This window comes from Argentina anserina, chromosome 6 (genome assembly GCF_933775445.1).
Source record: "Argentina anserina chromosome 6, drPotAnse1.1, whole genome shotgun sequence".
Classification (NCBI taxonomy): Eukaryota; Viridiplantae; Streptophyta; class Magnoliopsida; order Rosales; family Rosaceae; genus Argentina; species Argentina anserina.
This window is the reverse complement of record NC_065877.1, coordinates 32,018,272-32,042,449: the sequence shown is the minus strand read 5'-3', so window position 1 is coordinate 32,042,449 and position 24,178 is coordinate 32,018,272. Positions and strand designations below refer to the sequence as shown.

General features: G+C 37.6%; 2 protein-coding genes, 1 non-coding gene and 1 pseudogene across 3 annotated transcripts; all 4 read left to right on the top strand.

The window, feature by feature from the left end:
• Positions 1-1,353: 1,353 nt before the first annotated feature.
• LOC126799261 (probable beta-1,3-galactosyltransferase 2) lies at positions 1,354-5,239 on the top strand. Its single transcript, XM_050526427.1, has 11 exons — positions 1,354-1,823; positions 2,135-2,231; positions 2,333-2,406; positions 2,492-2,700; positions 2,795-2,858; positions 3,099-3,171; positions 3,313-3,433; positions 3,664-3,751; positions 3,838-3,963; positions 4,069-4,178; positions 4,770-5,239. The coding sequence occupies exons 1-11, from the start codon at positions 1,711-1,713 to the stop codon at positions 4,916-4,918; spliced, it is 1,224 nt and encodes a 407-aa protein (XP_050382384.1). The 5' UTR covers positions 1,354-1,710; the 3' UTR covers positions 4,919-5,239.
• A 5,253-nt stretch (positions 5,240-10,492) lies between these two features.
• On the top strand, positions 10,493-12,334 carry LOC126799266 (autophagy-related protein 8B-like). The gene is made up of 5 exons (XM_050526432.1): positions 10,493-10,589; positions 11,303-11,358; positions 11,438-11,490; positions 11,842-11,960; positions 12,051-12,334. The coding sequence occupies exons 1-5, from the start codon at positions 10,526-10,528 to the stop codon at positions 12,143-12,145; spliced, it is 387 nt and encodes a 128-aa protein (XP_050382389.1). The 5' UTR covers positions 10,493-10,525; the 3' UTR covers positions 12,146-12,334.
• A 1,366-nt stretch (positions 12,335-13,700) lies between these two features.
• LOC126797313 (NADPH-dependent oxidoreductase 2-alkenal reductase-like) lies at positions 13,701-23,331 on the top strand (annotated as a pseudogene).
• Positions 14,008-14,081, top strand: TRNAN-GUU (transfer RNA asparagine (anticodon GUU)). The gene has a single exon. It is a non-coding gene; the product is annotated as a tRNA-Asn (tRNA).
• Positions 23,332-24,178: the final 847 nt, after the last annotated feature.

The window sequence follows — 24,178 nt, the reverse complement described above, 5'->3', positions numbered from 1 at the left end:
ACAGAGTGAGAAATATTGAAAGCCAGACCAATTTGACCATGGCAGCAAAAAAAGGATAAAAATGGAGAAGAATCCGTCTCCGGTGCAGGTGCACTGACGGTGCGTATGCACTGATAAAAAGGCTACTGTTTCTGGACGGGTCGGGTCGGGTGTACCGGGTCGGGTCATGTTTCTGGGTCGGGTCAAGTTGACCGGGTCCTGTATAGCGGGCCGTGTCGGGTTGAGAGTGGGCCGGGTGGAGAGAAGGCCGGGTCGGGTCGAGAGTGGGCAGAAATTCACCGAAATTCGCCGATCGGATCGGGGGAATTTGACGGAGGAGATCCGAGGGGCAGGAGAGCTCTCAGCGGTGGAGCGCGACCGGAGAGGAGGAGCGTCTCGGCGGTGGAGCGCGACTGTGCGTGTGTCGTCGTCGCTGCGAGGCAGACACCGGAGCAGCGAGGGCAGCCGGGAGGGCGGAGCAGAGAGGACAGCCGGGAGGGCGGAGCAGAGAGGACAGCCGGGAGGGTGGGCACCAGAGCCGGTCGTAGCAGATGACGGAGCGGAAGTGGCACGACGGAGAAGCAATGCTCGGCGGCTAAAAAAGGAAAAAAACAGAAAAATACCCAGAAAACAGAGGCTCAACAAGAGCTCTGATACCAACTTGAATTAAACTGATTGTTTGCTTAATACATTCATACACAGATTCAACAATTATATAGCCTAATCTAACATGATTTACTGGAGTGAATCACGGCCCGTGTTTTGCGCCGGATTTGGCGCCGGATTCACGCCGACAGTTAGATAATTTAACACAATTAATATGATAATGAAAGTTGGTAAGTCGAAGAAGAATGCAACAGCTCTCGATCGATCGAACACCTAAAGCCTATTAGAAATTATAACTCAGAACGTGCCTAAAATTGAATGTATATCTAAGGATTAATTATAAGCACATACTAGGTATCACAAGTATAATCACATCCCGTGTTATAGATGTAAGATGTATACATTACTTATTACGTACCAACATGTATAAATTCTCCTTTTCGATCATTACATAAGTAAACCCATTTACAAATTTGAAAATTGCAAACCTATAGGCATGTTTTTGCCATGTGACCACCAGTAATAAGAACATGCCCACTGTCTCCATGGTCCCATGTAATATATATATGTGGGAATTACAAGTTAAATACAGAGTATACATTAGTCCCCCAAGGGCAATAAGGTCAGTTCGGGAGCTGTTATTATATAGCCGAAATAGTAAGGAAAGGTCTGACAGAGACGGTTTGGTAAATTGAACTCTTAAGTGCTAGTTAGTGAGTCCTCCTCTTCTTCACTCTTGTTCAACGTCCCTTGCCTGCGAAGAAGAGCTCTCTCTCTCTCTCTCTCTCTCTCTCTCTCTCTCCCCCATCTTTCTCTCTCTAGAAAGTGCTCAAAGCAAAGCAATAGGATAAAGAAAGGAACAAGAATACAAATGACAAGTTAAAAACAGAGAAGCACTCACTCTGTTCTGATTCTCTCGTTCCACCCTTCCCTCCTTAAATCTTGTACCTAAAGCTCTTGCTTTCAAACGTTGTCACGCTTTCATATTCTCTGCCTGCTTCTCCTTGTGGGCATTTGATTTTTGTCCATTTGGTCACTGTTTTGTTCTTATGGGAATTTAGTGGAACATTTGGTTTTGGAAAGTTGGAAGAGAATTTGGGGGGGAAGAAGAAGAAGAATAAGAAGATGACTTGGAAAAGCAGAGGAGACTCTTCTTCTTCCAGAAGTGTAATTTCACAGAAATGGACCCTCTTGCTTTGTTTAAGCTGCTTCTGTGCTGGAATGCTCTTCACCAATAGGTATTGCTTGTTCTCAATCTTCTTCATAATTTTTAAAAGGTGTGTTCGTGGGGATTGTTTTGTGATCAATCAGGTAGCTGAGACTTGTTTCTGAAATGGGCTCGAGTCAAATTATACTGTTCTGAGATCTATGATCAAATAGTTGTTATTGGTTTTTTATGCTAGTTTTTGAAGAATTTGTGATCTTTTATATTCTATGTAGTTGTGTGAGACTGAAATTCCAAGTTCTTGATGTGGGGATTGCATTTACGATTTATTTGTTTTATTTTCTGATGAAATTCCTCAGAAACTTATAAACTGGTTACTTGCAGGATGTGGAGGGTTCCTGAAAGCAAAGGTCTAACTCGGAGAACAGCTTTGGAAGAGGAGAGATTAAAATTAGTATCAGAGGGTTGCAATCCCAAAGCTGTAATGTCTCATCCCCTTCTTGAAATCATGTTCTCCGCAATTTGGATTATAAAATCATGTTCCTCATTCAAACTTCTTTTTATCGGGTTTGGTAATTTTAGTTGCATCAGAAGGAAGTAAAGCGAGAAACTAAGGACATTTTTGGAGAAGTTTTTAAGACTCATAATGCTATACAGTAAGTTATGCTCACCATACAAGTTCTTAACTTTCCCAATTTTGATTTCTCTGGTAACTAATTGGAATTTGGTATGTTGAATCAGGACACTAGATAAGACTATTTCAAATTTAGAGATGGAATTAGCTGCTGCCAGGGCAACGCAAGAGTCTATACGTAGTGGCTCTCCTTCACCAGATGACTCGAAGACTGACTCATCTGGGAAGAGAAGGTATTTAATGGTTGTTGGAATCAATACTGCTTTTAGCAGCCGGAAAAGAAGAGATTCAGTTCGTGCTACTTGGATGCCTCAAGGTTAATAATTCATAATTGATTTCTTCCATATTGCGGGGTACTTATTTGTATGTGTGGTCTGAAGACTCTTGCTTCTGAAAACCATGGATTGCAGGCGAGAAAAGAAAGAGGCTGGAGGAAGAGAAGGGTATCATAATTCGTTTTGTCATTGGTCATAGGTATGTTTGTTATTTCTGTTTGTTGTAGATAATGTGGATTGCACATTTGCACATTATACTGAAGTGTTTTAGATCTTAGCTGGTAGAATCTAACTAGTTCAATTGTTTTCCTACAAAGCATTTCATTTTGTGTTCGAAGTAAAAGGATTTTCAAGCTTCATAGGTTTAAGATAACATACAAGTTACAACTTTATATATATAATGATATTTTCTTACAAGTTTTTTCTCCTCCTTGTTCAGTGCCACATCAGGAGGCATTCTAGACAGAGCAGTTGACGCTGAGGACAGAAAGCACGGAGATCTCCTGAGGCTGGTAACCCTTTAAACTTTTCTTCTGTTGTCACTTGAAACTGTTCCTTTGTTCTACATGCATGCTTTCTCAGTTACTAGAATGAACATAGCATTTCACTTAGAATAAACACCTTGTGACTTCATGTCTATATCACTTGAGCAGGACCACGTTGAAGGATATCTGGAGTTGTCTGCCAAGACAAAAATATATTTTGCTACTGCTGTTGCTATGTGGGATGCTGATTTTTATGTCAAAGTCGACGATGATGTCCACGTAAATATTGGTAATTTCAAAATCTACTTACAGTAACAGTCATACATATATTTACTATCATGCTGTTGAGCAGAATAAAAGAAAAACTAAATTTCTAATAAGAGTGGTGTTCTCATCTAAGATTGAGAAACATATGCTCATAAGGTCTAAATTACTTGGATTACTGTAGCTTCACCTTCATTTTTATTCAAGGTATCTCTTTTCTCTGATAAAAACCATCTCTTTTTCCAATTACTGCAGCAACACTAGGAGAAACACTAGTTAGACACCGAAAGAAATCGCGTCTTTACATTGGATGCATGAAATCGGGTCCTGTTCTGGCACAGAAGTAAGCCATTGCTTCTTATGTCTGTTATACTTTGTAACGTTGGAAAGCAATAGACTTTAGTTCTTGACTGACATTTACTCATACAGGGGAGTGAGATACCATGAACCTGAGTATTGGAAATTTGGTGAACCTGGGAACAAGTATTTCCGTCATGCTACAGGACAGTTATATGCTATTTCAAAAGATTTGGCTACTTATATTTCAATAAACCAGTAAGCTTCAATCCTTATTTCTGGATATAAATCAAAATCTGTTCTGGTAAATATTTTCTCTTATCCTCTGGCATTTGTGGGTTCACATCATGTTTGATTTGTCAGGCATGTCCTCCACAAGTTTGCAAATGAGGATGTTTCTTTGGGAGCCTGGTTTATTGGACTTGATGTGGAGCATATCGATGATCGGAGACTGTGTTGTGGCACCCCACCTGGTAAGTGTATTTATCATTTTGCTACTGATTTCAATAGATAATCATGTAGTCTGGGAATGTTATCTGCTGGAGAACACTGCTTCAAATCACAGTCAGCCTTTCCATAACAAAATCTCAAAATGGTCACAACTCTGTGCTTCAAATCTCAGATTTTTTTTTTGTGGTGATGGAAGGTTTTTTATTCAAACAAGAACAAAATTACAACCACGAGATCCGTTTTGGATCGATAAAAACAACAAGAAAAACATACAACTACAGATACAAACAGGACCAGAAAGCTTTACAAACTTCAACCAGTCCCTTTTGGTACTACCGAACTAATCGGATTTACGTACAAAGCAAACGGGAAGACCCTGTTTAAAGACTGTTTGGTTTCTGGAGAATAGAGAGAGTTTGACTGGGGTTAAAGGGTCAAGAAGAGAGTGGTTTCAAATCTCAGATCTTGACAGTAGTGTACTCTATTCTTAGTCTGTAGTGGTTCAGAAGTGAAGTTATCAGATCCATGTTGTGTTAATTTGGGTGTAATTATAAGATAATGTACTTGCTTCTTAACAGTATAGTTGTGTAACTTCAATGTAAATGTCGCTGCAGATTGTGAGTGGAAGGCCCAGGCAGGCAACGTATGTGTTGCTTCATTTGATTGGAGTTGCAGTGGAATTTGTAGATCAGCTGAGAGGATTAAGGAAGTCCATCGACGCTGTGGAGAAGGCGAAAACGCTTTATGGAGTGCTTCTTTCTAAGAAGATCTTGAAGCTCTTCCAATCTCAGGAAGATTTTTGGGCTTCAGTATAAAGGCAGGTGTGCTAGTCTTTTTTTTTTTTTTTTTGCCCCCCTTTCTGTGCCTAGTATAGAAAATTATAATTCACAATTGAGAAATTAGCGAAAGAGAGAACTTTGCAAAAATAGGACCACTTCCATTTTATTAGGGATTCTGGTCACTGATGCAGCAAAAATAGGACCCCATATATACAAATTCTTTGAGGCTTGAAGAGCCAAGTTGTAAGTTACAGTTCTATGGATTCAAGTACTCAATAAATGCATATCTGTGTGGGTACTGTTTATGCCTGTCTTTCTTGTACAATCTTGTCTCACTAGTTTTCACATAATATGATGAACAGTTGAACAACACATTATTTCTCATATTCATGTCCTTCCCTTTTATCTTGTGATTCATCTGACCGCTGTCAGATTGTCAGTAGTACCCCTTCTATGATGTCCATTACATAAATATACAGATTACAGTGAAGGACTAATTTGACCATTTTTATGGATAGAGGGTCTTGACTCTTGAAAGGTAAAACCAAGCTGATGAACTTGTTAGTTAGGTAGTACATTTTTTTTTTGGGTCAGTATAGTTAGGTAGTACATGAACATAGATGAAACTTGAAAGGCAACCTATCCATGAGGAAAGAAAAGCTGAAATGTTGCTTTCATGGTACTTTTATATTTTTACAGAAACAACATGAATTTGAAAGATCAACCTTCCTTTAAATGCTGACAAAATCCAGTCCGAGAAATCGATTTGAAGAACACTTGATCTACTAAATGATTTAGCAGTTCTGCACAGAACATCGCTGTATGGGAACTTATTGGCCCCATAACCATTCAACTCCATACCTTCATTAGAAACCCCTTGAGACAATATACAGGATAAGACAACTGTAATTAAGAAATTTAACTAAAAGTAAAAGCTTTGGAAACTTTACCATAATATGACTAATTAGCAAGTAATCTGTACTGTACTGCTAAAGTATACATGAGCTTCTGCTGTACAAATAAGCAAGTAATAATTGGTGGAACTCTCAAAATCTGTCCTTAATCTCTCCAGACTTCCTAAAAATTTCAATGTCTGTAACTAGCATACAAGATCTCTTGAGCTCCTCTATGAGCTTCAATCTTCTACCAACCTACACATGATATGAGAACAAGGACAGTCCAAGACATAGTTTTTATGCAGAAAATAGCATCTGATTCAAAACCTTTCATTGATATTCAGGACTATTTGCTAGGAAACATAATATGTCTCCAAACAGAGAATTAAAATTTTACACCAAGCCTTTTAGTCGGTTTCCAAAAATTGTATACAGAAAGGTGAGAGAAGATAGCAATGTATCTGATGGTTAAGTACCATAGTTCTTGAAAAGAGCTTTATTAGTGAATACTGAATACTGAATAGAGATACTGCATGGCCTTCTGTGAACATCAACAGGGTTACATAAAATAAAAGTTACCATGTTGAAAGCTCTGAATACTATAGCAAAATTCTGATGTAAAACAGGGTGCTATTAAGACCTTGTATCTCATGAGTCATGGTTACTTATGCCATATCTTTCTACCATTAGTCCGCTACCAATGTATCTTTCTTTCACTAAAACTCCAAATAATGCCATACACCAATGTATTAAACTAGTAACAGAAATTTCCAAGTTTAAATCTGGGCCATGAGGGAATAACAAACACCAGAAATGAAAAGTTTATACCTTTAGAAATCTCCGATGATGGGGACATCGAGGGAGAAATAGGAGAACTTGGAGCAGTGGCACGTGATATTGGCACGGCTCAATCAAAAAATAGAGCTCGAGCTTACTTCGAGCACTGTTTTCTTATTGAACCGGACCAATATCCCGTTATACTGATCCATCCATATTCTCCTATTGCTCATTTGGCTTCAAAACAAACCAACCTACTTACCCTTTTTCACTAACAAACACATAGAGAACACAGAACAAGAAACACAAAACCAGCAGAGGACCATACCAGGGGTTTAGGTGGTGTAGCAAAAAAATGAACAAAGAACAAGTCTTTGGGTGGTTTGGTATAAATGGAGAAGAGGGCAAAGTAGAAATGGGGCACTGGTTGAGAGAGAGAGAGAGAGAGAGAGAGGGAGAGGGAGCATAAGAGAGAATAAGCAGAGAGGCAGAGAGTGAGAGGGAGGGGAGGGAGTCTTAAAGAAGGTAATGCCCAAGAGAAACAAAGAGAGATGGGTAGCATTGAAGAAGTTGCATTAAAATCTCCAACCATCTCAACAAAGGAAGTTGGGAATATTAATTATAACAATGGTGGTACAAGAATCTAAGGGTTCTACTTGAAGCAAAGCCTCAAAGCCAAAAAAAAAAAAACAGGGTTCACGGACACAAATCTGAAGCTTTAAATGTGGACATTAATGGATGATGGGGTAGGAGAAGAGCTGATGTTCGTTCTGTTCAATCCGCATTATAAACGGAGAGAGAGATGAAGAAGAAGAAGAAGAAGAGGGAACGGGGACCTTCGTCTTGTTTTGTTTGGTTTCGGTTTTTAATTGGTTTCAGTACCTTTGTTTACTACCCTCCCATCCCATCCCATCCCATGAAGCAAATCAAGGCACTAATTGCTACGTTCCCCTTTTCTGTTTTCGTGTTTTGAATTCAAAACTCTTTCCCCACTTCTGCAAAATCGTCTCGAGTTTCTTTTGCAAATGTTGTTTGCCTGCAATTCTTTGGGAAAGCTCTCTCTCTCTCTCTCTCTCTCTCTCTCTCTCTCTCTCTCTCTCTCTCTCTCTCTCTCTCTCTGCAATGTCATGGTGCATTAACTCTGTAGGCCAAACGAGCATTGAGGTAACCCTAGTACAAGAAGGTCATGCCATACATGCTGTGGCATTTATACTCACACACACCCCAGATACATCTGCTATTTATTGTTCATGTAAGCAACTGTTTCTTACTTGAAACTTTGAAAGTGTTCAGCTTTCAAATGAAAAGAATAGTAATTACTTAAACTCATTAGAATTGTCTCATTATTCTCTCAATTGAATTTAGATTACAGAGACGATTCAAGTTGAGTCATCATGTCACTAGATCACATCGCATATAGTAGCCTACGTTTCGAGATAGCTTCAGTCGACGATGATTTAGCTAAAGATTGAGTCGATCACCACGTTACATGATTGATCACATCTCCGAAACAAATGAAACTAGATTGAAGGTAGTGTTTTTCGTAAAAGAAAAATAAAAAGGCTTTGGCATTGTAAGAGTTGGAAAAGACTAGGCAAAAGATTGATGAAGACGAGTTGCTTGACTTGCTTCTGTCAACTTAACATCAGATTCTACTATTCTAAATCCAAGGCATTGAATTTAATGAGTTGTGTTGCTTGGTCGAGTCAATTAATATCGAGATGAGTCGGATGACACCAACTGATTTAATTTACAGTTTAACCTTCCCCCGGCCTTCACACTTTGATGCCATTGCTCATTCAATCTTGAGTCTCTTTCAATAGATTCTCCATCATTATATCTGGCAATACATTGCAATCGTATGTGATACGTCAATGAGCACCACAATCAAGTTCACCAACTTAAATTTTTGAAATAGCTTCTGACTAATAGAAGTATAGATCCCTAAAACATCATATCTACATCTTCATTAGAGTATAACATTTCGAAGTTGTCACAGTTGGAAGATGCACGTTAGAACAGGCACTTTTCCACGGTAAGTTACTAAGTTACTATTCATGCTGCTGCTCAAAAGTGAAGATCTTGTACAGATAAAAATTACAAAAGGTGTGATGATCAATGCAACAAAAGAGGTTTTACATGACAGAATTAGCTGGACGGAAAATTACGAGTATTGGAATTTATAGGATGAGATTACTGGGATGGTTCAACTTTCCCTGGAATCCTGGATGAATATACAGATCAGGCCCCAAGTAAGTTGGGCTCCTATGTGGATAACCTTGGGCAATCAACAGTACGTCAATCAGAAATTGTATTGGTTCACCTCACGTCAGGTTTTGAATCCAGGTATATTGTTAGCCCTAATTTAACAGATTATTCACGTAGAATCTATTTTATGTGTACTGGTACGCAGTGGCTGATCTAGAATTAAAATTCCGTCTAGGCTAATTGAAATGTGTTTTTTTGTTCTTGCTAAAGATTTGGAACCGAAGCTAAGTCTTATTAGAGATGTTTTCTAAAGATACCGATATAAATGTAGAAATATGAGTAAACATATTCAAAATTTTTCTACGCATATAATAGAAAAGTAGAATATTCATTGTTTCGGGAAAAATAAAGTTAGAAAAAGTATGAATGAAAAGAAAATTAGATTTAATTTAACCAAAGAAAATAAGAAAGGATAGAAGAATAAAATAGAGAAAATGTTGGTCACTCAGTGGTCTATTGACTTTGCTCTAATTGCAGAGACCATGAGGTCTCGAGACCGAGAGATTGGCATCAGAAATAAAAAGTAAAATAAAATAGAGGAAATATTGAAAAAGTGATTTGACAGCATTCGAACCTATGACCATGGGGAAACAGAAAATAGCAAAGCAGTTTGCCAACTGATCTAATGACATCTATATTAAAGATAGGTAACCGGTTTCTATAATAACCACAATATCGTCTGGGCTGCAGCCCATAGAACCCGCAATGTGTATCCGCCCCTGCTGTTACGTATGTGACATATATTCTACTCAATCTGAATGTTTCATTAAATGACATGGTTGTGAGACGGACACATAGAAGGGTTCCTAAAAAGGTGGTTTTACATATCATTGCTCATTCTAATTTTATTTTCATTCTAATTCTCTTTTGTGTTGATAAATGTGTTGGGAAAACATATTTTCATAATTGGTTCTCATCCAATACATTCGACATATTTATTTACTTAGAGTGGAGAGATCCATGAATTGTATACAACCTAGATGAGAAGATGGAGGTTGTTCAATTGTTTGATGAATATGTTATTTTACTAATAGTAGCGATATTTTTACAATTTTGCATATCAAAAAATTTATATATTATTGTCACACTTGAAATATAATAAACATAAAACATAGTAGCACATGAAAGTTTAAATACGATGTAAATATACCCTAATGCATACTCAGGAATTCAACTAGATACGACATCAAAGAGTACATATATCCAATTAAAGCAATCGACACTCCACAAAAAGACTCAAATACTAACTCGCATCATCAACCAAGGTTAACTCCAACGACTCGAGTACATGTACGGACCATTCTCCTGTAACAAAGTCCCACCATTATCAAGACTCAATTTAAGTCCGGATTTCACATAAATATCTCATTTTTTTTAAGTAACACACATAACACATGTTGTGAACTTGTATCACAAAATTACCTTGTCTTCTACATCATAAAATTGCATAAATATTTGTAGCCCAATCGAAAATGCCGGGAAGGCAAGACAAGACCCTCTTTTAGAATTTCAATCGAAAATGCCCAAAATAAGAATTGTTTTTAAAAATTAATATAAAAAAGAATAACACCGCGATTTATTTTCAAAAAACTATAAATTGAAAGAACCCCCATTGATTTGAACCCTAATTCTCTCCTCGTCGATATCCCAATGCTGGGTTTTAGCAGAAGCGTTGTCACGGCCAACTCGTCCTACAAGTCCGAAAACTCTTTCGGTTCGTATTCGTCTCTTCTTCTTCTTCTTCTTCTTCTTCTTAAATCTTAACCCTCTGTCTTAACTCTCTCAATTACTCTGCTTGAAGCTTTTGAATTTTTATTGTTCTTGTTTCTGGGTTCCATGTTTAATCTTTAAAATGTTTCGGTTGAGTTTGTATTTCAGGAACTTTATATTGAATAAATTAGGTTCCGAGACAATGTCGAAGTTAAAAAACTTAAAATTTGGTTGTATGAAACAGAGGAATTGCCTTTGGAGTTTTTAGTTTTTCCATCTGGGTTCTTCTATAATTGCGAAAATTCGGTTCTTGAAGCCTGTAATGTTCTTTGGTTTGCTATGAAATTCTTGAAAGACGAAGAAGTAAAACAGTTGCAAGATTCTATGCGGGAAAAATAATATCGTGAATTATTGGTATATGATTATTTAGGAAACCGGTATGTTCTGTTGATCTCAAGTAAGTTATTCGGAACGTTAGTATGTGCATTGTTAACAAAGATTGGCTCTATGCTTTGATTAAATAAGATTCATGCATGTTGATTGTTATGACTGGCCATGCCCCGTGCTTAGTTTGTGTTTTATCATCCGTTTAGTTTTAAGATGTGCATATGCAGGCAAACAATGGAAATCATAAGCATGACTGCTTAATTAGCAGAAAAAAAGGTTGTAATTGTCACACTTATGTCAGTTTGTGTCCTTTTTTTTTTCTTTTTCAAGATGAAAGGCTGGCAGAAGCTGGTCGCATCAGAGAGCAGCATCCAGATAGAATACCGGTATGATTCTTCTTTGCTCTTGCAGTTTTAATTTTATGTTTCTCCTCTGTTTTGTTTTGAAATTCGTTGTCGTCTGTAGGTGATTGTTGAAAAGGCTGCAAAGACTGATGTGCCTGATATTGAGAAGAAAAAGTAAGTTGTCCAAAATTCCAAAAATTCACTGATCTGATATTAATTTTGGCCTGGCCATCTTCTTTGCTTCTATTTATGATATCATAGATGTAGGTTCATCAATGTAATTGATGCTCGAGTTTGTACGCTTTTTAGTTAATTTTTATAGTCTGTACCCCATAATTTTGTAAAAACAGCAGATTCTTTTAATGATCGTCCTTTGGTTGATGATTAGTATTTTTTTTTATTATATTATTTTTGTTCATTCTGTATCTGAGACAAGTTCCTATTCTCTCTTCGTGTGTGTGGTGACTGTACATGTATGGTAATAGAAGTACTAAATTCTATGTTACCTTATTTGCTTGAATATAGATACCTGGTGCCTGTTGATCTTACAGTTGGGCAGTTTGTGTGGGTGCTCCGGAAAAAAGTGAAGCTTGATCCCGACAAAGCAATTTTCATTTTCGTTAATAATATTTTGCCACCCACAGGTAAGAGGAAACACAACAATGAATTACCATCACATTTCAATACTTTCTCCTTTCTAAGTTCTGTAATGTGTGTTTATTGTTTTGTTGCAGCTGCTTTGTTGTCTGCAATTTATGAGGAAAATAAGGAAGAAGATGGTTTTCTTTATATGACATACAGTGGCGAGAGCACGTTTGGAACGTGCTGAATTATGCTGAATGGTGATATAGAAATTACTTGAAGAGTTGTAATTAATTTTACTTCTATATTCTGCGCTGATGCATTTGCTGAGACAGAAGTCTTTAGTTTCGAGTTAATGACCCTTTATTTTCTATGAAGAAACGTGTTTCCTCAGATTGATTATGTGTTATCTTTTTTCTATCTTTTCTTCCTGTTAGATTCATCTGAGCTGTGATTATTAGTTTCTAACATAGAATGGAATGGTATGTAAATACAATACAAGGAAGGATTTGTGCGCAATGAAGCTGGATTATTCATAAAAAAAGAGAACTGTCATTGTGTGTAAATGTGTTGCAAAATTGACTTTGGATACAATATATTCATAATGTGTACGCGCATTGAGGTTCAGATGGACAAGCCAAGAACTTTACAAGCCATTGACTTTTCTGAATAATCCTCTTTTTGCCTTTGACATGAGCCTAGCTCTGGTGCCCTTATTCTTCTTCTTCTTCTTCTTCCTCTATCTCTTCCTCTACCTCTTTCTCCATCTCTTCCTCTTCCTCTATCTCTTTCTCCATCTCTTCCTCTATCTCTTCCTCTTCCTCTATCTCTTTCACCAACTCTTCCTCTCTCTCTATCTCTCTCTGTATCTCTTCCTCTTCCTCTTCCTCTATCTCTCTCTCCATCTCTTCCTCTTCCTCTTTCTCCAACTCTTCCTCTTCCTCTATCTCTCTCTCTATCTCTTCCTCTTCCTCTCTCTCTACCTCTTTCTCCACCTCCTCTTCCTCTATCTCTCTCTCCATCTCTTCTATCTCTTCCTCTCTCTCTATCTCTTTCTCCATCTCTTCCTCTTCCTCTTTCTCTTTCTCCATCTCTTCCTCTTCCTCTCTCTCTTTCTCCAGCTCTTCCTCTATCTCTTCCTCTTCCTCTTTCTCTATCTCTTTCTCCATCTCTTCCTCTTCCTCTTCCTCTAGTTCTCTCTCTTTCTCCATCTCTTCCTCTACCTCTTTCTCTATCTCTTCCTCTATCTTTTCCTCTTCCTCTTTCTCCATCTCTTCCTCTCTCTCTATCTCTTTCTCCATCTCTTCTTCTATCTCTTCCTCTACCTCTACCTCTTTCTCTATCTCCTCCTCTATCTCTTCCTCTATCTCTTCCTCTTCCTCTTCTAATCCTGATCGGATTTTTTCATTCTCATCTTCCGAACCGGATGAGCCTCCAAATAGTCCCATGGTGCCTGCAATTCTTTTCAGTTAGCTGTGAAAGAGACCTCTTAAAAAAGATCTTGTAATTTGGAAACCGAACTACGTACATAAAATCATCCATGATCGAGAAACAGGTTTTTCTTATATCAAATCCAGTGATTGAGCCATATCAAATAAATTGACAAAGAAACTGAGTGGAAGAGCTAGAGTACCTATTCGATCTCGGACAACTAGTGATGATAAAAAACAATGAAGATACTTACGGGAATTATAAGTTTATATCTTGACAAAACTATCTAAATATATAGTTCTTGGTTGGATTAGAAAGATTATATATACCTAGAAAACGATCAAAATTAGAAATGCTTTGTGAGATTCGCAATGTCCATATCTGGTATATATTTCATTTCAACCATTCAAAGGCAGTGATCATCAAAGATCCCGCGCTTTCTGGGAACCGAAAAGTTCTCTTTGATCTGATGGACCTCACGACCAAAATAGACTAACGGTCTTCCTTACATTCCACTTTCCATGGATTACATTATGTAATTCGCTGTTCTCCTACTATCACAGACGAGCCTGGCCGTTTTTGAGGAACACATAACAATACGTAGCATGAAAGTTTAATTGAAACTTTAGTGGGAAACAAATAATATTAAATTTTAATAGAATTGAAAACGTAACATAAGCTGGAATAGCTCAGCTGGTTAGAGCGTGTGGCTGTTAACCACAAGGTCGGAGGTTCGAACCCTCCTTCTAGCGTTTTTTTTCCATCCTTTTATAAAGGATCTATCAGAAATCTTGATTTGATCACCGACCAAAATGTGATGATGTCTCTTCCATCTTGTACTCACTAGTGATCACTACTCGGTCGTTGTTTTACCTACTGCAGTGTTAAGTATTATCGTGCGTGTTAGGTTTTACCAAATTCTAACTCCCATTAATCCACTTTGAAAAGCCTTAATTAATGAGTAAGATCCGGTTCTCTGCTTGGATTTTTTCGTAAGCCAATTTCTAGCGTAATTCACTCGGGTTGCAATTAAGCACGTACATGAACGTACGTAGGGACTGGGAGAAGGTCACTATGTCCTCCATTATATATCGAAGATGCATTTCTATGGACCTAACAAACATCTAGAAGAGAACCTAGAAGGTGAGCGAGAGATTAGTGAAGATATGAGGAGTGGTAGAGAGTAGAGAGTGGTACATGGCTGTTTATGCGCCTGAAGGTGTTCCGACCTCCGATCATCTCAAACTCCGCACAGTCAAAATCTCCCTTGCCCTCGATTCAATCCCCGAACAGCATGTCATCCTTGAGACCCTCTTCATCTCCCTCGATCCATACTTGAGAAGCAGCAACCTCAACGAGGTTAATTAACTAGCTATGTATCACGTACTCATGGATGACTTTATATATATTTATAAAGTTCACTCACATTATCTTAATTTGTATCTGCTGTAATTGTAATGCAGGTTGTTTCAGGATTTGGCGTTGGAAGGGTAGTTCGTTCAGAGGATAGTAACTGTGGAAGGTGACATAGTGCTCTGTCCCTTCATTTCTTTTGCTGAATTTTGTGTGGTATCATCGCAGGCTTTAATAAGAAAGATTGATCCAGACGCTGGGATTCCATTGCCTGAATGCATCAGTACGCTAGGTACGTACGTGATTAGTTTCTTTCCTCTAAGATAATCCCGGCCTGAAAATCCGCCTCCTGTGAAAAAAAGAAAAACAACATGACAGTTGAAAGATTACCATACACCGGAGTATCATTCTAACATTGTAACTGTTGTTACTCATCTCTTATAATGATGTATTTGTAATAACCCCATTTTTTTTCTCCCCCTCTCTCTGCACTCGCGCCTTCAAAGGCGAAAATTTTCTTCCGACCCGACCCAATTTTTCCGGCCGACTCTAACGGTTTCAGGTGACCGGGCCAACCCAGATCGCTTCGTCTCCTTCTTGCGCGCCTCCCTGTGGTGGTGGATCGTGGAGTAGCACGCCGGTTCCACACATCGAAGTCCGGAAGTCGGCCCGGAAACCCGACGGTGATCCGGTTGTGTTCTTCACACTACCAGAATTAATGACTTAGATGACGACATTTCGTCGCATAAGTTCTTATTTTCGTCGTATTAAGTCATTAGGCAACAAATTTTTTGTCATCTAAGTTCCGTCAAGTAGACGCTGTCACCCAAGTACTTAGATGACAATATTAGGTATTTCGTCGCCTAAGCTCACAGGTAAGATGACAAAACTACGCTTGTCACTTTATTATTAAGATGACGAAATTTTAATATTTAAATGACGACATATTTGTTGTCACGTTACTACTAAACTGACAATGTGTAATTCTTAAGTGACGAGATGTATTATGTTACCTGATATCTAAGATGACGAATTGCAGTACTTAGACGACAACTTGTTGTCGTCACCATGTTTGTTAGCCAACAAATTTTGATGATCTGTAGTGACAAAATTTGTCGTTAACTTAGGTGTAAGACGGCGAAATATAAGCCAACGAGAAAAGAGTTTGTTACCTTACTGTTCTTATTTATTTTTTAATAATTAATTTGTATTAAATGGATTATAATTTGAATCTAATATAATAAATCAAATATTGATGTGAATGATCAATTTCAAACAAGATTATCATATATATATAAAGGGTCCCTTGAGTACAATGACCTAGCTAGCAAGCAAGTTTTTGTAGATCATTGAGTTTAGATGGTGATCTACATCCATATATCACATACAAACAATCATATATAGAGGATGATCTATCTTTGTACAAAAAATCATAGTGCTAGGCTAGTACACAGTTTAAGCAATTAAGAAATTCAACTACCAATGCTAAGGGAACCATTCTCACCACCTTCATCCTCATCTTCATTTGAGGGACGCTGAGGCGGGAATGATGGTGGCTCACATCCAAATGTCTCCAACATGAATTTCATCACCCACTTGAGCTTCTCATTGGCTTGTACAAATTCCTCTCTTGCCTTTCGGGCCTCCTCCTTCGCTTTTTGGCTTCTTGCTTAGCTTGTTCGACCTCTTCATCAACCATGACAGCTGATTGGCGACGTGAGGCTGAAGCATGTGATGAATAAGTCACACCAAAGCTGCATGCTCCTCCCAACCCCCGAATATGACCATTGTTCCGATGTCCCAGTGCATCTCGAAGAACTTGAGCTTGAATGGGAACGTCAAAATAGTTGATATACATCTCTTCCGGATGGTCATGGTGCTTCTCCTTCACTTCTCTCATCACCTTGTTGAACTCCTCATTAATCTTCTTCTGCATATTAAACAATAGCACTTTATTAAGATACTGGACCAGATCTGGTCATACTGTGCTCAAATCCAAAACACAAAACCAACATACATACATCAATATGATTACTGTTATGACTTGCTAGAACTCAATGAGTTTATCTTCAGCTATTATGCATTGCTTTTTCTTAAATGACTAGCACTGTTGTAAATCTTGTTTATACATGTCAGGCTGATGTTGATGGAAATAGATCGATTGACTACATTGAATTTATATCTGCTACTATGCATAGACAGAGACTAGAGAGAGATGAACACCTGTACAAAGCATTTCAGTATTTTGACAAGGATAGCAGTGGGTGAGTTGAAAAATCTTAATATAAAATTCTATCTATCTGAATGGGTTTATGCTTCTTATCAAGTTTTAATTACTTGATTGATTTACAAGAGCAGAAGTATTGCAGGGTTTGTATTCTACATCATTTTTTCATAGAGGGAAGTTAATCAGTTCATCACTATCAATTTCAACTGACAGGTATATAACAAGAGATGAATTAGAGGCTGCTATGAAGGAGCATGGTATGGGTGATGACAACACCATCAAAGAAATAATTTCTGAGGTTTTCCGGCGAGTTTAGGATTCAGCACCGGTCTCAAAATCCTTACCTCAACGTCGTCAACAACCCCTGCAAAGGTTTTGAGCTAAATCAAAGGGTAATAACTTGAACCAAGAAATTTCAATTCTAGAGTTCTTGATTTGGGATTTTTAGGAAATTCCGAAATTGGAGGTTTTAAGCTTTGATTTAAACTTTGTTGTGAACTAGAAAATTGTTAGAAATGTCATTTAGATTGTTGTGGTAAAATTTAGTGGTCATTGGTGATGGTCGGGAAACAGTGGCGCATGAACATGATTGTGAATAATGTTCATGAACAAGACTATGAACAATGTTCATGAACAATATTGTGACCAGTGTTTGTAAAACAGAAAACCCGAACAATGTTTAGTAAACAGTAACATGTACAATGTTCTGTGAACAATATTTTATGAACAACATTTAGCTGTACTGAACGTCACCTTATATTTTACGTATAATTTTCTGAGCATTTTATCATGCTATTAGATGACTGACGAAACGAGTGAGGGAATCACTTTCAGTGTCGTGGAAGTTGCACGCCGGAAATAAGGTGAGTAAACCTCACAATGATCATCAGATCGAAGTAGTATTATAATTATTGAATTTAGTTTGAGTTGTCACCATAGTCGTTGCATCACTAGTTATAAAAATTATTTTAAAAATATGTTTTGGTTTAAATTACGTGAATTTGATCGTTTACGGTTCATGGGTAATTAAAACGCTATTTTAATAAATGATTTAAAAAAGGTTTTAGTGATTATGGACTATGGTGAATGTGAGTAAATCTCACTATGACGAGTCTACCCTTGGCGGTGACTCATATTTTTGATTTCTTAAAAAGACTGAACTGTGACATCTATATAATATAGTGGGTTGTGTATGTGTACGAAAATGGTAAATACGATACATATATATGGGTTGCTATATTATATAATGTTACAGTGTTTATTTAAATTATGAGGTTGTATTATGTTCAATTAATTGTGGTGGATGAGACCAGAAGGGAGATAACGTATCTTCCCGTATAACGGATTATTGGAGTGACAATACTTATATTGTTGTGCAAAAGTCGCTTGGTTGTAGTACATAAACATTTGTGGATTGTTATATTGTACATATTTTAACATTGAGTCTTGTTAAAACGTTTTCTGGTCTTCAGACGTTATTGGCAGTAAATCGGAACCAAACTTTGGTCGAGTGTCGGTTACGATCAGTTAGAACTCTAGTCTGTCTGCCGGTGTACTAGATGAGGGGTAACAAATGGGTTGCCTGAGTCTCATGAGTACCAATATTTTTTTAGTGACATTGGGTACAGATGAGCTGCCCAGTGTCTGTCGGTGTACTGCATGAGGGGTAACATATGGGTTGCTTGGGTCTCATGAGTACCAATGTTTTAAAATGATTTTGGATAACAGATGGGTTGCCCAGTGTCTCATGATTACACATATTTCTAAATAATATTGGGTAACAGATGGGTTGCCGAGTGTCACATGAGTACGTTTGTTTTTAAATGTTATCTATCATATTTCATTTGTATGCAATGTATGTTATACTGTTAGTTTACTCATACGGGCTGCAAAACTTACCGGGTTTGTATTTACAATCTCAGTGCACCAATACGATGGTGTAGGGGGTAGTCCTGCATGTGGAGTTAGCTGGCTCAGAGAGCTTATTCGGAGGATCACTAAGGGTTTTTTTCTTCTGTGTGTGGTGAAGATTGAGTGAATATTACATTTCCAATTGTTTTAATATTTGAGTGTATAAACTGGTAATATATTATTCAAGTCAATAGAGTCGTACTATGAACTCAGTTTCGATACACTGTTGTTGTAAGATGATTTCATTATATTTAAGATTGTTTTAGAGCTATCATGACTTCGAATTCAAAAATTTTTATCATTCGAAATTTCAGAGTTGTGACACCTGAATTTTGCAGCGTGGGTGGGGATTGAGGCGGTGGCAGAGCCCTTACTACCTGGGTCGAATGTGTTCATTTCAGCCGCAGCTGGGGTCGTTGGGGTGTATGCAGGGCAGTTGGCCAAGCTCAATGGATGTAGGGTTGTCGGAAGCACTGGATCCGACGACAAGGTAAGCATTATTTATCTTTCATTGGCAGATTCGAATTTTCACTTGCAGTGTGTAACGTTGATTATTACCACGTTAAAATCTTTTTCTACAAACAACTAAGGCAAGACGTACATATCGGTCATCTATCTAATAACCTAATAAAGATCGTTTGTTTGGAAATTTCCGTAACACTACAGAACAATAATGTTAATCAATAGATGACAAGCAGCATTGCTGTTTTACAGTACGTACTCTAGTCTCTAGAGCAGTAGAGCCTGTCCATTCTCAACAATATGGTACGAGGTGGGTACGTATCAACTATCAAATATGCCCTACCACTCTACCAGCATGTATATATATAATTGCAATATTACATCATTGTGTATTTGTGTTGTTTGATATCTAGTGATTCTAGTCGACATACCACCGAGCGCCTACAGCAACATCAGCCTTTTCAACTCCACTCACAGCCTCAGCCCTCAGTGCCTCAAATCGTATTCTAAATTGGAATCTAAAATTCCAAATCGATCTGAAGATTGTTTTTGCAAAAGAATCAACACAAATTAACTTCAAGACTGTTATTTAGCTGTGGTAGCTTCCTAATTTTGCTGGTTCTGCATGTGAACTTATATGTCAGTACTTGTCTGATTCTGGTAATTAGATGATAGTCACGTATTTATGTGATTTTTATTGTGTTAATTATTCATTTTATTTAGTTATTTTGTTATCTTTTTATATTTTTGATTAACTTTATTTGTTTTTAGATATTTTGAAGTGGAATATAGAAGAAGAGAGATGAAAGAGAGGGAAATCCAATTCCTAACTCGAATATGTTGACAAAAAGAGAAAAATGTGAAATTCCGGTAATTTTTCGAGCACTACTATTTTTAGTGGTGTCATGCATTTTCGGCCTAATTTTATGGAGGAGCAACACATTGTTCTATCACAACTATATCACATTTTTTTAGTTGAGATTTAACTACACAATTTTTCTCTATTTCTCATAAAATCATGGATCCCTATTGTCCAAAAATCTAAACCTATATTATGTAAAAATCTGATTTTATTTTGGGTGTAATCATCACCTTTAGGTTCATCACTTCATTCTTTATCACCCACTTCCTCCATGATCATCCACTTCTTTCATGATCACCAACTTCCTTCCATGACCAACCACTCAACTCACTACATCATTATCTCCACTTTTGTCTACTTTTTCCACCATCATTCTCCTCTAGAAAAACCTCCATCACCACCATCTCAAAACACACCATTTTTCCACAACCAACCATGAGAGAGAGAGAGAGAGAGAGAGAGAGAGAGAGAGAGAGAGAGAGAGATAGAGAGAGAGAGAGAGAGAGAGAGATAAAGAGAGAAGATAAATGGGAGAAGACGGACAAGGAGAACCGAAGTGAAGTCATCTTCAATCTCCTCAAGCTACAACCCACATCTCATCAAGGTGCTAAAATCTCATCAAGCCTCCACAAGAAAAATGAAGTTCGGTCTCTTCTCCTTTAATTCATCTCTCATGTATTTTTTGATGCTTTTATTCAAGATTATGTGTAACTAAATTCCTTGATAGTTAGGGGCTAATCAAAGTTCTTGGATATGTCTTCAATTCCAAACTCTAATTAATTTATATAATTTTAGATGAGAATTTCTTCACTGATTGTTCATTGATAATTCTATTGCATGTCTCATTGGGTCGATACTTTGATACATGTTTTAGGGTTTTATTATCTTGAATATGTATATGACCGACATATTGTTGCATATTCTGTGAGAGATAACAAGTTCTTTGCAGGTATTTGTGTGAAGTGATTCCTTAGTAATCTAAGACTACCGACATTGACCTTAGATTCTTTGTTGTTACTCAAAAGTTCTTAGAACTTCACGGTTTTAATTATTTTGGTCTAGATACCGACATTTCATAGATCAATTAATTGAGAATATAGTTAAGTCGATATCATTAATGACCTAATGACATTGGCTTAACTGTGAGTGCATTCATCTATAATTATTGACATTGTTTTGGGGTGATTAAAACATATCTAGTGGTGGAGAGAAGTTCCTAGTTATTGTTTTTCTCATATCTACATCCATATTTACTTTTTAATATTATGTTTTAAGCAATATTTATGTCTTATTTATTTGTTTTCACCAATCCAACCAATTCCAAATATCGTCAGAATTTGTATGGTAGTCCGCCATTGTGTTTAGTTAGTGTGTATTTAATTTCGTAATTTTTGGTTGCGTCTAAATTAGCTAATTAATTGGGTTTCCGCTCCTATGTCGAGTCTGTCAGATTTCTAGTTTACGCGCCTGTTTGTGTTTTTAAGTCTTAGTTTTACCAATCATCTGGGGGTAATGACCCTTATTTGTCATTTACTACATTGATATAATTGATTCCATAGTAGGGTATTTTTGTAGGTGCGTTTGCGCCTATTAGAAATCGATACAAATTTGTATATCTTACCCCTATATAAATACCTGAATCATTAACATGTTTAATCAATTAATTAATCAATGCATTCACGTACAATAGGGGGATTCAAATACGTCAATCGAAAGTGTTATTATACTTAGACACAGAAGTCTGAACTGATACTGTCGATAATCCATGCAGATAAGGCTCATAAAGGACGAATTTGGGTGTGATGATGCATTCAACTATCATACGGAGACAGACTACGATGCTGCTCTAACCAAGTAATTATTGGCTATTTTTAATAGTACATGAGTTCGTATATATATGTACCGGCTCATAACTGCATGCGACCTTGAGAAGCAACTAGTGACGGGAAGAAAATTGCTGATAGACCACATGAACTAGAATTGATCGATCAATGCTATATACAAAAACCCTAATGCTGCTGGCTAAAAGCCTAGCCTAATAGTGCTGGTAAAAGCTTAGTGAACATACACCTAATTGTATTGTCATAGTAATTTAGCTAGCTATTTTCAGGTATTTCCCCAACGGAATTGATGTATACTTCGACAATTTTGGTGGTGAAAAGCTTGAGGTTGTTCTCAACCACGTCAACAAACATGCAAAGATACCTCTCTGTGGAATGATATCTGGCTACAACATGGTACGCATAATCAAGTTAAACTGATATATCATCAGTTCATTGATTTAATCATCTTTTTATTACTATAAATATTGTTTAATTTGCGGTAGGGCGAGACATAATGAATTTTTCACGACACTTGGGAAAACTGAACCAAAACGAATTATAGAACATATAACTTCGAGCCACACCCTCTCGGCCTCTCCCAGGCTCTCAGTTGATCCAAGTAGAACACTGATAGTATAGAAAGATGAAGACATGGAATATACATAAAAGACACTTTTATGGAAATGGGCGTTTTAGAAAGGCTTGTTTCTGGTTCGTTTTGACTGATCAAGGGTTTATCTATATTTGTGCATATGTGTTGGTTTGGACGGAGAAAGTGGGAGTGAGGAATCTGCTAAATATGATAGGAAAAGATGTGAAGATGCAAGGTTTCATGATGAATACATGGATCGTTTTGGGGATTTCGTGAAGGAGATGGAGAGCCACCTAAAGGAACGAAAGATCAAGTCTTTGGTTAAGATCATCCATGACATTGACAAATTTTTGGTGAGCCTAGTGTCACGTCCTGTTTTCGGGAGTGTCAATCGTGAGCGTCGCTGGCTATAAGAACATCAGGCATATGTGAGATTTGCTCCAAGATAACAAGTGTGGGTGATATATAGTTGCTCCTTCCGAGGGGTTCAGGCAGGCTGACCCAGTTCATTTCGGAGAGCTTGTCGCTAGTCGGGGACTTAACGTCAAAGAAAGGAGTTGGCCGCCCTACACACAGGTTGGGGTCTGGAGCCGATCCCTTGATGAGCCCAAGGCAGGGCGAAATCAGTGCATTACCCCGTTAGATAAGGCTGGCTTAATGGGAATGGAGCGCCGCATGGACCAAGTGTGGCAGCCGAATAGATAGGTCTGTGACACTAGGGTCACTCTTCACCAGCTCTAATATTGGAAAAGTGGTAATCCAAGTCAAGTAATGACTAAGTTGAGTGTCGGATCGATATGAGCCAAGATATGACATTTTAACCAAGTGTTTTATTAAAACTTTGTTAATTAGATCTGTATGCTGACGACTTTTATTTGTATGGATCATTTCGATAATAAAAGCATCTGATTTGTATGCGAAGTTTTTTAAAGATATTTTTCTTCGGAATGCTCTCTTCGAAGATGGTTGTGATGTTGAACCCCCCCCCCCCCCCCCCCCCCCCCCCCACTATTAAACTATCTTGGTAATAATATTATTGAGGATCCCGGGTACCCTCTCAGTTTTTTTTATGAGAGAAAAATTGTATTAGATAGAAAAGTTATATTAGATAGTAAAGCTCTTTACGCTTCTATTGGTACTTCTTCAACTCAATGGTTCGAGGAGGAATGTCTAAAATTAGAAATAACATCCGCAACAAAATTGGTCTCTCTAAAGACGTGTTTAAAACTAATACAACATAAATTCTTAGCTAAGGATCGGATATCATGGATAATCATCCGAATCCTCCAAGGAGGTTGTACACATCCATTAATGGAATCGATAACTAGTTTGGAGTCTCTCTCCACTTCAATAACCTTGAAACCCGTCTGAAACCGCCTTCAAGCCATCCCTAAGAGCTCTTGCTTCGACTACCGGGACAAAAGTGTTACCAAAGTTCATACATCAAGCTCAGTACCACGTCATTTTTCATGTCGAATCAGAGGCTCATGCAAGGCTGGTCCTAAACATTTAAGGGCATAGTGCGAAATTTGAAATGAGGCTTACATTGAAATATATAAGATTTTTCTTAGGTGCGGACCTCCACATACACTAATGATTTTAGTGCGGATTTCCATTTT

Coding starts and splice junctions, on each gene's coding strand:
- LOC126799261 (XM_050526427.1), top strand. CDS start 1,711: ATGACTTGGAAAAGCAGAGGAGACTCTTCTTCTTCCAGAAGTGTAATT. Junction 1,824..2,134: donor GGAATGCTCTTCACCAATAG/GTATTGCTTGTT, acceptor GGTTACTTGCAG/GATGTGGAGGGTTCCTGAAA. Junction 2,232..2,332: donor AGGGTTGCAATCCCAAAGCT/GTAATGTCTCAT, acceptor TGGTAATTTTAG/TTGCATCAGAAGGAAGTAAA.
- LOC126799266 (XM_050526432.1), top strand. CDS start 10,526: ATGCTGGGTTTTAGCAGAAGCGTTGTCACGGCCAACTCGTCCTACAAG. Junction 11,359..11,437: donor AGCATCCAGATAGAATACCG/GTATGATTCTTC, acceptor TGTCGTCTGTAG/GTGATTGTTGAAAAGGCTGC. Junction 11,491..11,841: donor CCTGATATTGAGAAGAAAAA/GTAAGTTGTCCA, acceptor GCTTGAATATAG/ATACCTGGTGCCTGTTGATC.